The sequence below is a fragment of the Rhizopus delemar genome, genomic scaffold (assembly GCF_000149305.1).
Source record: "Rhizopus delemar RA 99-880 supercont3.7 genomic scaffold, whole genome shotgun sequence".
NCBI lineage: Eukaryota > Fungi > Mucoromycota > Mucoromycetes > Mucorales > Rhizopodaceae > Rhizopus > Rhizopus delemar.
This window is the reverse complement of record NW_027137833.1, coordinates 39,056-52,339: the sequence shown is the minus strand read 5'-3', so window position 1 is coordinate 52,339 and position 13,284 is coordinate 39,056. Positions and strand designations below refer to the sequence as shown.

The 13,284-nt window shown below is 33.8% G+C and overlaps 7 protein-coding genes across 7 annotated transcripts; 6 read left to right on the top strand and 1 right to left on the bottom strand.

The window, feature by feature from the left end:
* Positions 1–755: 755 nt before the first annotated feature.
* Positions 756–1,323, top strand: RO3G_09213 (uncharacterized protein; the record flags this gene model as incomplete). Its single annotated transcript, XM_067663798.1, has 3 exons — positions 756–862; positions 908–995; positions 1,117–1,323. 3 exons carry the CDS (start codon positions 756–758, stop codon positions 1,321–1,323), a joined length of 402 nt encoding a protein of 133 aa, XP_067519899.1.
* Positions 1,324–2,551: 1,228 nt separating this feature from the next.
* Positions 2,552–3,136, top strand: RO3G_09212 (uncharacterized protein; the record flags this gene model as incomplete). The annotated part of the gene is made up of 4 exons (XM_067663797.1): positions 2,552–2,715; positions 2,763–2,859; positions 3,006–3,033; positions 3,081–3,136. The coding sequence occupies 4 exons, from the start codon at positions 2,552–2,554 to the stop codon at positions 3,134–3,136; spliced, it is 345 nt and encodes a 114-aa protein (XP_067519898.1).
* Positions 3,137–3,468: 332 nt separating this feature from the next.
* On the top strand, positions 3,469–4,740 carry RO3G_09211 (uncharacterized protein; the record flags this gene model as incomplete). The annotated part of the gene is made up of 4 exons (XM_067663796.1): positions 3,469–3,502; positions 3,602–3,622; positions 3,669–4,559; positions 4,607–4,740. The coding sequence occupies 4 exons, from the start codon at positions 3,469–3,471 to the stop codon at positions 4,738–4,740; spliced, it is 1,080 nt and encodes a 359-aa protein (XP_067519897.1).
* A 130-nt stretch (positions 4,741–4,870) lies between these two features.
* Positions 4,871–6,794, bottom strand: RO3G_09210 (uncharacterized protein; the record flags this gene model as incomplete). Its single annotated transcript, XM_067663795.1, has 8 exons — positions 4,871–4,888; positions 4,973–5,012; positions 5,069–5,132; positions 5,436–5,554; positions 5,816–6,174; positions 6,295–6,503; positions 6,626–6,680; positions 6,780–6,794. 8 exons carry the CDS (start codon positions 6,792–6,794, stop codon positions 4,871–4,873), a joined length of 879 nt encoding a protein of 292 aa, XP_067519896.1.
* A 481-nt stretch (positions 6,795–7,275) lies between these two features.
* RO3G_09209 (uncharacterized protein) lies at positions 7,276–7,970 on the top strand (the record flags this gene model as incomplete). The annotated part of the gene is made up of 3 exons (XM_067663794.1): positions 7,276–7,506; positions 7,567–7,689; positions 7,737–7,970. The coding sequence occupies 3 exons, from the start codon at positions 7,276–7,278 to the stop codon at positions 7,968–7,970; spliced, it is 588 nt and encodes a 195-aa protein (XP_067519895.1).
* Positions 7,971–8,309: 339 nt separating this feature from the next.
* RO3G_09208 (uncharacterized protein) lies at positions 8,310–11,311 on the top strand (the record flags this gene model as incomplete). The annotated part of the gene is made up of 10 exons (XM_067663793.1): positions 8,310–8,323; positions 8,379–8,457; positions 8,511–9,031; positions 9,082–9,448; positions 9,504–10,062; positions 10,112–10,533; positions 10,598–10,884; positions 10,937–11,033; positions 11,091–11,210; positions 11,264–11,311. 10 exons carry the CDS (start codon positions 8,310–8,312, stop codon positions 11,309–11,311), a joined length of 2,514 nt encoding a protein of 837 aa, XP_067519894.1.
* Positions 11,312–11,480: 169 nt separating this feature from the next.
* RO3G_09207 (uncharacterized protein) lies at positions 11,481–12,481 on the top strand (the record flags this gene model as incomplete). Its single annotated transcript, XM_067663792.1, has 4 exons — positions 11,481–11,813; positions 11,923–12,104; positions 12,166–12,276; positions 12,406–12,481. The coding sequence occupies 4 exons, from the start codon at positions 11,481–11,483 to the stop codon at positions 12,479–12,481; spliced, it is 702 nt and encodes a 233-aa protein (XP_067519893.1).
* Between the last annotated feature and the right edge of the window lie 803 nt (positions 12,482–13,284).

The window sequence follows — 13,284 nt, the reverse complement described above, 5'->3', positions numbered from 1 at the left end:
ACTTTCTGCAGATGCAGGAAAATATATGTGACATGCTGGAAGTATTTTGAAATGTTTGTAGTTTTAGCTGTTGGAATATTTAAAAAATATTTTCAATACTTTAAGCACATATTCTTTCCCTTTCTTTCTTTTCATGCCTTTTAGAGCCTGTATATGCATAATATTCTAAAGTAGAGCACCTTCTAAGCTAATGAGAACCTTCGCCATAAAAGGCAACAAATACTTGGTTTCGATTGGGGTCTATTGTGCAAAGAGAAATATCGTTCAAGTCTTCATTTTTCATAACATCTCCCAACACCGAAATGTCAACATCTTGGTCAGAATAATAGGTATAATCATCAGTACTTGTCACATTTTTCAATCATCACATCTGCTGTGAAATCGTCAATTCTGATCAAATTTGAGAATGTAAGTTTTTTCTTTTTGTTTGACTTTTGTAAATCCTGGAAGCTACATACATGTTTGTTAAAAATGAGTCTGGAATATACGATCATACCTTCCTATCCAATCTAAGTCTCTTACAATCAAATACCTTGCTGAACACTTCGGACTTAATTTCATAATTGGTTGGTATTTTTATACCTGAAAAACACAAAAGAACGTTTGAATTGATTGATATAAGCACCCAGCTTAATGAAGGTACAGGTCATAACGAAAATAAGCGAGAAAGCTCTTGCTGTTGTGATTCTTGTGCTGATTGTTTCTGTAACTGGTGTTGGCACTCATACTTTCCCATAATGTTGGCAAGCATAGGCATGTATGCTCTTGGAGAGATAGACAAGCTTACAAGTGTAACTGGTTTAGGCATGCTTATGACTGACAATTCTTTGCGTATTTCGTCATTCGCTGGCATTTTATCATTGTAAGCTTCAGGAGGTTTATCGGAGAATACATAGTGTCTCCACAGATATACTGGTAGCAAGCATATCAACGATATTTTTGGCAATACCCCTATCCGGCTAAGTTTAGATGTATTAAAAAAATCAGCATTTAAAGTATGTTTTTATTTATACCTTTTCAAACGATTACATAACAGCACAAACAATATATCCATTCAACCTAACCTCAAAACAATCTGCAACCGCATTTGTATAAACTGTGAGCATTTCAACACAGGCAGCTGTGATACAACGACTGTATCCTTTAGCCAATGATATCATGTCATACGTTATTTTGTATCGAGAGGAAAAGCTGTTCCAACGCTCTAAGCAATCGCTTAGGGAAGCCTTGGTTGCTGGTTTCTTCTTTAAAATTAATTGTGTTATACAATACCAGAAGCTTTGGGTAAAAGTTTTTTGTCGACAGTTTGATCTGTATGAGTGATTACATAGTAATTTATGAATAATTGTGCACGTATCATTATATTGCAAATATGTTTGAATACTGTCTGTACTTTACTGGTGATTAACGCCTTGTAGTTTGGTCTGAGTATCATGTCTAATTTTATTTTTCTTGCTACATTAGTAGTGTGATTTCCCAAAAGACCTTGCATTTCTTATTTTCTTTTTGTCTGTTATCATCACTATACATTTTTGCTTTCTTTTTTTTTTGCCTTTTTGATTCGTTCTTCTCATGTTCAGTACTTCGTTTGTGCTTTGTGCCAACTATACAGATATCGTATGCGATTTGTTGTTAGAGACTACTGTGTGCAAAACCTATGTACTTACCATGCGTCGATGTTGATTGAAATTGTTGACACTGATTACTTTTTTAGTATGATTTCCAGGTTTATTACAATTCTTGCATCTGACTTCAGATAAACAAAATAATATATATTCTTGCAAGAATACCTTCGACCTTGAATATATATTAAGCTATTATGCTAATAGCGTACGCCTTGTAATAACGTTTACCTTGTTCTTCTTCTATTTCTTGTCTTTGATTCCAGTTCCTTTTTAGAATATCATGAATTCTTTCTCTAAATATCTTGATTAAAGAAGAAAATTGATCCACATAATGTTGATTTTCAAGCTTACGATATATGTTTTTTTTTTTTTTTTTTTTTGCTACAGTCATTCGATTCATGTGGAAAGCCTGCTGGCAACAATTATTTGAAAATACTCCTGTCTTGGAGGAGATTGTCATCAATCAAATTCAGAAGGAACTATTGAAACTATCTGCTTACAATTCTCTATGTTAACCTCCTTTGTATTTTTATAAGTCACTGTTTCATATACTTGCATCACTCTCGATGAGTTTTAATAAACGTTAAAATTTTCATCTATAAAAAAACTCTGCAGTTATTCAATATCCGGATCGGACAGTGCTCTTCTGGTGTATGACATCTGCAGAGCCACTTTATAAAGTAGCACGAGATATGTAGTTAAAATTATTTATGGTTTGATTATAAGCCTTGTTTCATATGTCTTTTTCTCTTCACAACAGAAAGCTAAATACGTCTGAAGGAAGCACAGAGTGCATTGCGTGCATAACAAGCTGAGAGAATAAACCTAAAGAACACGTGATGTATAAAATCATATTACATCATTGCAAGTGAGAAAATAATAAGCGCATTATTATTATTACTATTTCTTCTTCTTCATAATTAAATATGAGTTACCGTATTGTGGTTGCAGCAGATGGCTCCAATGTATCTAAAAAGGCTATTGAATTTGCTATAGATTTATGCTCAAAATTATCAAGTCCTTATCAAATAGATGTTCTTTATTGTATAGGAATTAATCCACCCAAAGGGACAACAGCTTTGCATTTATTGTAAATAGTTTGAAGATAAAAATGTACATTTATTTAATATTCTATAGGAGTGGCTTGGATCGTATCAATAACATTGAAATTAAGGAAGAAGCCAAACAAGACGTGGCTGAATTAAATCAATTCCTAGCACAATTTAATAATACTGTAAATAGCAAATAAAAAGTTGGGCTTAAAAAAAAATAATAATAATATTTAGAATATACAACTGAAAACAAGAGAAGGTTCATCACATATTGGAAGCATTATTGAAGAATATGTTAATCAAGATCCACCTCATATATTAATTTTAGGTTCATCTAATAAAGAAGGCATACAAAAGTAAGTCAATAAAGAACGTAACCCTATAATAATATTTACTTTTATAGATTTATATTGGGCTCAACAAGTGATTATTGCTTACATCGCTGTCACTGTCCTGTAACGATTATTAAAGCTAATGATATATGAGCATTGCGTTACTATAACGATATTAATCAAAATGGTAAATACATAAATAATAAAATTTTCTTTAATTAAATGCCCTTTTCTTTATTAAAAAAAATGAAAGAAATAGTGTTTGATTGTTCTTAAAAAAAAATTGATTGTCTTACTATTTCTAAAAATATGTAAAGGGCAATCTAAATATGGGTGCATCCAGAACCTTGATTTTAAAACTGAGTAAAAAAAAAAAGAAGTATAAAAAAAGAAATTTTTTTGGTTTTCTCTCACTCTCTCTTATTCTCTCCTTTTTTTTCTTTTCTTTTTCTTTATAAGATGTCTTTTAATAACAAACTAAATAATACAACAAGTAATAAGGCAGCAGCAAAGATAAAGAGTTTAATCAATTATCCAGTTATCATTTTGTTTCTTATTGGCTTCTTTTTTATTTCTTCATTTAAAATTAAAGTCATTTATACAACTAACAAAGGTAAGTAATCAACAATAACAATAAAAGTTTATTCACACAGTAATAGAACAACCACCTTATTTCAGTGAAGAGGATGTCATAACTAGTACAAATGAGCCACTTGTTAAACATGTCACACATTCCATATCACCCAAGCCAACTACATACCCATTTACCATCATTACTGCATCCAGTGCCAATCATCTTTGTTCATTAGAAAACTTTTTATATTCACTTTCCAGTCTTCGTGATCAAGTCGAACTCGATGAATTTCCACGCATTGTAGTTTACAACATTGGCATGAATCGAACACAGTTACCTATTCTTGATCAATTTGTTGAAACTGGATTAGTAGACGAAATGATTACCTTTGATTATTTTAAGTATCCTCGCTTCTGGGATGTAGCTATCAGTGCAGGAGAATATGCTTGGAAGACAGGTATTGTTCATGAAGCAAGTAAGAAATATGCGGAGGACGGGATACTCATCTGGTTGGATGCTGGTAACATTGTCACACCTGAATTCCTTCGTACTATCCCCTCTGTGGTACGTGAAAATGGGGGCTTTTGGTCACCTAAATCCTCCAAGCGCATGAAAGATTGGACTCACCCTGGTATGTATGATTATTTTGGCGTTGATCCTAAAAGTTATGCTCTTAATCCAAATTGTAATGGTGCTGCTATTGGATTTGATATTTCGAATCAAACAGTTCTGGAAAATGTGATTGAGCCTTGGTATCAGTGTGGTTTGGACAAGAACTGTATTGCTCCACCTGGATCATCTAGAGCCAATCATAGGCAAGATCAAGCTGCCCTTACCTTCTTGGCTTATCGTGCTGGTTACAGTTGTCGAAAGGCACCTAATTCTTATAGCTTACAAACACACAGAGATCATTCTTGTCGATCTGAATTAATGGCTTTAGATATTCAAAATAAATTAAATCATCCAAGTTCAATAGGTAAATAATGCGATTTATATATTAAAATAGAAACTAATACATAATAGATTATCCTAAATGGTACGCAAGCAACACATTACAATTATATCATCATCCTGAATGGAGATATCCAGAAGATCAAATTCCTGAACGTCTCTCTAGAATGTTAAATCCACCAGAACAACAGCAATACGTTGCTTAGTTTATTATTATTATTATTGTATTTAAATAAAAAAAAATGATATTTTATTGTTATATAGTAATCACTTGATATTTGTACATATTCATGACCATATTGTCCTCTTACGCTTATTTTTACTTTACAGAAATGATCAACCAATCCACAACAACTTTGTTATGATCAAGTTTAATAAAAACATCGCAACTAACACCTCTCTTATCTTTTGAGCTTTTTGTTCTTAAAGTATTCTTACTCTTGATTCGGATGTCCATAACAATAAAACATAATTAGCACTACAGAAATAAATAATTCATTCAAAATGAATGTCTTAAAGCTAATTAAAACTTACTCTGTGTCATAGAGATGGAATAATGTGTCTTCATTTGATCCTTCTTTTTTACTCGGAGCTTTTACTTCCAACATCATCATTATCATTTTCTTCTATCTGTTCATTATTGGTGTTTTTTTCTGTATAACTAACTCGTGTATTGCCTTTCTTGTTGGTTTTTAGTCTGACTCTCCTGTCTAACCACACACTGTTGTATTTTTTAAATAGCTCAAAATAGGTTGCCGTGAATCAAAATGCACGAGGCCAAATTTACAACAAAAATTAACAGACTTCATGAAATGGACCTATCATGAATCTTCACTAGATCGTTACAGTTCAAAGAAGGAATGTTGAATAACAGCTCTTGCAAACTATTATTCAATATTACCAATCGCGCGGTGACAGAAATTGTATATTGAGGGTCCTTCAGTAAGGATTCTGCTATTGACAGCCTGCTGCTTGATCTGAGAAGTGTTATCAATCTCTTGATTTACGGGAATAGAATCTCTAGAATCATGAAAATTTCAATCTTCAAACTATTAGTATCTATCTAAACGTCGTTTTGCGAATTGACATTAGAGGGAGAGAGCCGTTAAAATATCTTGGGTAGTTATTAATGTCGTTTCCTTTCCAGTTGTCACCAAATTCGTCACCTGATTCATTTTGAAAGGAGCACTTGTATCCCATAACATTTGGGACTGCAGGTGGAGAATTTATAGACATAAATTTGATAGAAGACGAAGCTTGTTGTACTTCGTCTTGATTCACTCTATCCTGTGGAGTGGTGGGAAATTTTCTAGCCTTTCTAAAAGGCTTATTCTTGATTTTTGTGCATTCAGCAGCAATATGTCCACAAATAAAATAATTCCAACAAACACGAAATGAATGTTTTGTAGATAATCCAAACCAAGGTGTCCTTCAGCATGACAGTAAAGAGCATAACTGGGTATGATTCCACACTGTATAAAACTCTTCATCCTCAATTGATACCAAGGAAGACGATGAGAAAGAGACGAAAACTTGTCATCATATTTTGGAACATTCAGAATAGCGTAATCCATACGCATACATATGTCAACATACGATTCTCGTAGGATTTCCAAATCAAGAACGGAGCTATAAGGTTCCTAATTCATTTTCAATTATTCCTTAAGAATTTCCTCTTTAAGAAAGGGAAGATTGAATGGTCAAAGTCGAACTAAAGGGACAATTGGATTTAAGGATCGATAAGGTAAAATCCCAGCTACATCTCTTTTAAAGGTAACAATGTCTTTTAGGATGCCATCAATGGTAGTATCTAAAGAACCAAAGTAAATTCCAGCGATCTTTCGACTGTCTTCTTTGATAGTTGCAACTTCGATTCGTGATAGATATTGTTTCGCAACTAAGGACATAATCTGCATAGGCGATTTAGATCTACAGGTCATATCCAGAATGACACTGCTCGAAGAACATTCTACTTTCCATATTTTAGAATGAATAACTTTGTTTTGCTTAGAGTTGTGGGTGTGATATTCTGAAGCAGCAAGCAGGAGCAGTGTTCGCTTCCTGGTACTACTTGAGACCAGGACATATTACTTGGCCTATTAGGTTGTTCTGATTCCTGTGGTCGCTGTGTGGTTGCGTTGACTAACTTGGATACTTTGTCGGAAAGAGCCACGAATTAGTAGAGTTAGTGTATTCAAGCCTCATTTTGTTTACTTCTTTGTGTTACTATTGATTGTTTTTATACTCCGTATTTAAACATCCTCTAGCACACGCATTGTTCGCAGCAACTTTTTTTTTCTCATTACATGTCAGCCATTCGTAAAAGTTTAAGACTATCAAAAAAAACTATAATTGATTATAAAGAAAAAAAGATTGCTGGTTTAAAGAAACAGTAAGCAAAAAAAAAAAAATTCATTCATTCATTTTATGAATAAATTGATTATAATTTATGCAGAACAGCAAAACGGGTTATCAAGAAAAAGAAGGTTTTTTTTTAGATATTTCTCTTTAATATATATCCTAATCTCTTTTTTTATATAGGAAATAGGTACATCAATCGTTACTCAAAGCACTTCGAAGGTTTTTAAAAAATATTATTTCTTAGATTCTTGCTCACCCATATACGACCGTAGGACATAATTGATGTTCAACACGATTTATCAAGAAAGTTTGAGCTCTTAAAAGCCATTGAACATATTAAATTACATGATCCAAAACTAGGAGCACACTTGACAGAGGAGATGATTGCTGATTTTCAACTTCGATTAGATCGTGCTGACGGCACAAATCCTTTCCGCTCACTTGTTAGAGCCATTGTCTATCAGCAAATACATGGTAAAGCAGCTTCTTCCATCTATACCAGATTCTTGAAACTATTTGATAAAGAATCAGAAGATTTGTTTCCTACACCTTTAGAGGTGCTCGAGAAATCAGTGGAAGAATTAAGATCTGCTGGTTTATCTACCAGAAAGGTATATACAAATTCAAATGTTCTCCTTCCGTTTATCTGACTAAATTCCCACTTTTAATAGGCGGAATATATAAGAGATCTTGCAGAGAAGTTTAACAATAAATTAATTACTCCTGAAAAATTCAATAGTATGTCAGATCAGGAAATATCTTCACAGCTGTGTACTGTGAAGGGCATAGGACAGGTAAACAAGATAACACTTACCTGACCACATATTAAACAGTACAACAGTGGACTGCAGATATGTTTTTAATGTTTGATTTACATCATCCAGATGTGCTCCCTGTGGGTGATTTGGCTATAAGAAAAGGTGTGGCTAAACATTTTGGGCTAGTGATACCAAATAGCAAGAAAGCGTTTCCTACATTAGAGCAAATGGAGCAACTCACGCAAATCTGGAGACCTTATCGTTCTTTAGGTTGTTGGTTGTTATGGAAAATATCTAATATTCAACTCGCTGATTAAAATACGGCTTATTCTATTGGTTATTTTTTATTTTATTTTGAATAAAATCTAATGCGAATAATCATCATTTCTTGGCTTTCTTTTTCTTTTCTCTATCAACTAAAATAATGACAGTTTCTACTGACAGCAGCTTTTCCTCTTTTTCTGAATTGACCAGAAGAGCAACAATAGACAAAAATGATGCACACAAGTATTCAATAAAGATTTGGGTTTCTACAGTCAATAAATTATATGAACAAGTAAAATGAATATCTTGGTTCTTATTTTATCTAAACATAGCTTATATAGGGAGACTTCGAATATCTAAAGGAGAATCTCGAAAATGCCTATGTATATTATATGAAAGGTTGCAGGTAAAATAAAAGCACAAAAAGTATTTTGCAAGTGTATATTCACCTGATTTTTTAGCATAATGGTAGAAGTGATTGGTAAACACCAAAACTATAAAGAGATTAAAAAGGACCCTTTATACCTTCAGCTGAGATTAGTAAATTAACAATAACACTAACACCATTTTTTTCTAAATTTTTCTCTTTATAGCGTACCCATAATGACGTCCTTGGCAGACTTGAATACCTCAACGACACATTACAAGAAAGATTTAGTAAACAAAAAGATATCGTAGACGTAGCCATGGAAAAATACCCACCTGTTGAAAATACAGACAATTCACCTTTGAATGATTTACCCTCAGTTCCTACTCATCTTCCTGGTACTCCTTCAGCAATGCCTGCTCATGTTTCTAATATTCCTCCAGCAATACCTATACCAAATCAAAACACTCCTCCGCCGCAAATAATGAAAATGCCTGAACCGCAGCCTCAACCTCAACCTCAACCATTAAATAACGTTATTGAATTACCAACGCCAACTCACTTTCAACTATCAATGCCCATGTCGACCGTGGAGCCAAGACAATTAGCTTCCTGGATTGTGAAAAATGGAACTAGACCACAACCAAGTGTATTGTTACTGGATGTTAGGCCAAGAGATATACACAGTCAGGGGTTTATTCGGCATCGATGGGTAGCGCAAATTGAGCCATTAGTTATCAAACCGAAGTAAGAAATTCATTTTCCTTCTAAAACCCCTTCTTATTCTTGTCGGATAGTGTAAGTTCAAGAAGAATCGAGGAATCCATGATTATGAATCCTGAAGCAGAACAACACATGTTTGCCGGCCGTCATCAATTTGATATAGTTGTTTATTATGATCAAAACTCAGCCTCTTTGAACAAAAATAATCAAGCCCTTTCGCATCTTCAGCAAGCGATTTATGAATTTGAGTTCCAAAAAGTGTTACAAAATGCGCCCATAATGCTCACAGGAGGATTTGATGCTTGGAGGTCAATTATTGGAGAACGTGGTGTGTATAGTTATACTCAAAATAATAGGCCCAACAATACATTGCAGGCAAGAGACTCCGATCAAAATGTTCCTTTATCGCCTGTTAAAGTGCATCAAACACTCTATGATTATGTAATGTATATAACTATGACTTTCATACTATTTTATTTATTGATTTCTGCGACAGTTTACCTATCAAGGTCCTACGAATAGTAAACAATCCATGAGCAAATACAGCGATAAGAATCATGTCGAAATGCCACCATTGCGAGGTATATTTGGAAATACATTTGCGCCTGCAGAAGCTACGCAATCGCTTCGTATGCCAGTTCCTCAGTTTGCCTCTGTCCCTCAAGCCGATGCAAAGACTGCCGCAGCACCAGAAGCTACGAATACAACGCAATATCCGGAAATTCGACCCAATGCTTCAGACTTAACGCGTCGAAAGACCTTCATAGATAACCCATTCCATGGTTTTACAACCACAACTAATAAGCAATTTGATGTCCCGCCAGCCGTCAAAAGGCCAGTTTTACCACATCAACCACCTCCACTCCCACCTAAACCAACTGATATTAACAACTTTTCTGAGTATCGTATGGGTCCTGTATCCGAGAATTCCTTTTCTCAGATTGGTCACGGAGCTATTGGAGGAACTGGTTTGAAAAATTTGGGAAATACATGTTATATGAACTCCATCATTCAATGCCTTAGTGGTACTATTCCGTTCGCCCGTTACTTTATCTGTAAGACTATCAAGAAAAAAAAAAATGAAAATCTAATATTTATGTTTAGCTGGTCTGTATAAACAACATATTAACAAGGAAAATTTTCTTGGTACAGGAGGTGTCTTGGCAAATGAATTTGCTACTTTATTACGTAGCATGTGGGGAGCTAACTGTAATTTTATCTCCCCAGTTCAATTTAGAGAGGCCATCACCCAATTTTCGCCTCAATTCAAGGGCAGTGAACAACATGACTCACAAGAGTTTCTTAACTTTCTGTTGGATGGGCTTCATGAGGATTGCAACTTGATCAAGAAGCGGCCTTCTCAACCTCCTGAATCACCTGAAGAAGAAGCGCGATTTGAAAGATTGCCAGATTGGAAGGCAAGCGCTGTTGCATGGGAAAAATATTTGGAAAGAAATTCAAGCGTTGTTGTCAGTTTGTTTCAAGGACAATATCGTAGTCGATTAACTTGTTTAACTTGTCATACAGTAAGCTTTATTTTTTTTTTTTATCTCTTTCAATTGTTATTTGTTTTAATGGGGCTTTAAATAGACATCAACTACTTACAACTCGTTCATGTCTCTTTCTTTACCTATCCCTGCCACTCGTACTAGTCCTGCAACAGTCAATCTGTATCAATGTTTAGATTATTTTGTAAAAGAAGAAACCTTGGATGATGATGATGCATGGCACTGCCCTCGTTGTAAAAAGCTTTGCCGTGCAAGCAAATCACTTACTATTTCCAAACTTCCTGACGTTCTCTTGATTCACCTGAAGCGCTTCTCATTTGATGGGCCATTCAATAATAAACTTGAGACCATGGTTGACTCTCCTATAAGGTATGTACACACTAATAAAACAAAAAAGAACTAATATCAAATAAATATATAGAGGCTTAGACTTGTCAAAATATGTTCCTTCATCCATGTTTCCACCGGATCAACCATCAGAAAAATCCACTTTTTCTTATGATTTATATGCTGTTTCGGTAATATATTAAAAATGGTTTAAATTGCGCGCCTCTTTAATATGCATTTGTCCATAGAATCATTATGGATCTTTAACAGGTGGACATTACACTGCCTGTGTACGAAATGGATATAGAAACGAATGGCATAACTTTGATGATACGCGTCTGTCTGTGTGTGACGAATCTAAAATTATGGCAAGTGTTTAGCATACAGGATTAAAAACACTTTATTGATCTGTTTTATATAGAGTCGAGCTGCTTATAACTTATTCTATGTTAGATCCACTGTAAAATAAAACGCTTTTTGTGTATCTATAAACTGGCTGCTTAATACCTGATCATGTAAAGTTTGTAATTGATCTATAAAAAAAAGCGACTGTCACGATTTCATGTGATTATTGTTCTCCTTTATTTTCATATGCATTTTATATAATTTTACGTTGTTTTTTCACTTATTAATACAAAATGGTTCTCAATCATGAAAATGTCGATGCTTTCAATCGTTACTTGAATACTACAGTTGGTAGAGAAAAATTATGTCGTCTTGTCCAATACTTTGCCCGCTTTTATGCATATTATTTATTTCGTAATGGTGCGCCCAAGGACACGATTCAACGATGGATTGATTTAAAAAGTCATCTTGGTAATGGCCGCAAGTTTTTTCGTCTCTTGAAACCTGTTGAGTTTGCTCAAGTGGGTGTCAAAAGCTTAGCTATTAAAGATGAAATTTTGCGTTATACTGCTATAGCTAAACAAGCGGGTATGTTCTTTTATTATCTTTCTGAAGCTTTTGTTTTGGTAACTGCTGATACTATCATTATTTAAAAAAGGGAATTGCTAACTTTATGAGCCATAGTCAAATGCTATTAGCTTTTATAAACCTAAAAATATTAAACAAATTACGGAGTTCGGTCAAAGATGTTGGCTTGGAGCCCTGATTGCCTCCTTACTCTCAGGTTTATATAAATTTAGACAGTTGAGTATTCGTGAGCATATGCTTGAGAAATCACGCACAGCCCTTGTCAACTCTGAAGAAAAACCTGAAGCGAAAGTAACTGAATTAAAGGCTCAAGAAAAGGCGTTAGCTAAGTAAGTAAAAATAAACATGTATTTATATGATGATTGTTCATTCAAACGATGATTATAATAGAGATAAACACAACACCAAATATCAGTTTGTTCAAGATGCTGTAGATGCAATTATTCCTCTTGCAGGATTAGGCTTGCTTAAGGCTGATGAAGGAATTGTTGGTTTAGCTGGGTAATAGATGGTATAAATTTAAATATGCGCAATATCTAATATAAGGTTATCTAGTATGACCACCTCTTTATTAGCAATGAATTCTCAATGGAAGAAGCTGAATGGTTAAGTTACTATTTCTTAATAAAGCCCTACAGTTTTATATACAATGATAATGTTATTGTCCAACTTGATTGGTAACTGGGCTATGCTACTTGATGCATGATAAACATAAAAAATATGCTTAAATTGTATTCTTACCTTTTTTTTATGTTTTTCATATCGAGTGTTTAGTGCTAAAATGCTTGTTTATCTTTTATTGTATTTTCATTCATTGAAAATTCAAGCTTTTAAAATAGAATAAAGTTTTGAAAAAATGTATATTGTTTCTCTTCTATAAAAGCGACTTTTTGAGAACAGTACTATTAAAATAAAACATGAAACTAAATTTGTTTTTGCTATGTCATTTCGTATGTTTGCATATTAATAACAGTATTTTATCCCAATAGTTGTATAAGCACCTTTTCGCGAACTATAATGACTATACATTCCTCATGTTTGACCTTTGTATAGAATAAAAGTTTTGTCTAGTAAAAAGAATCAGGAGGGAGTTTATTAATAAGCATTCATAGATTAAACCCCTCATACGCTTTAATCATAGCACAAAACCCAAAGACGTATAAACAAATATTATGATAAATATAACCAAATAGTTTAAAATGTGTAGTAAGACTAAAATTACTTACTATTTGAAAATTTTATAGTCTGTATTAAATTATAAGTTACTGCTGTTATACGTTTAAATTTGATTTTTATTTATAAAAATCAATGACTATTTTGAACGCATGACGTCTAATATTGCATCGTTTTCGCCCTGATCAGATCAATAAAAAGTTTAATGGAAGCTAAAAACCCCTTTGGGGATCAAGGGTAAAAAAGATATGGGAGGGAGAGTGAAGGACACAAGTGAATGTTACTAGTGAGGGGAAGAGGATAGCCAATCGAGGAATCTTTGCCCTGGTTGGAATG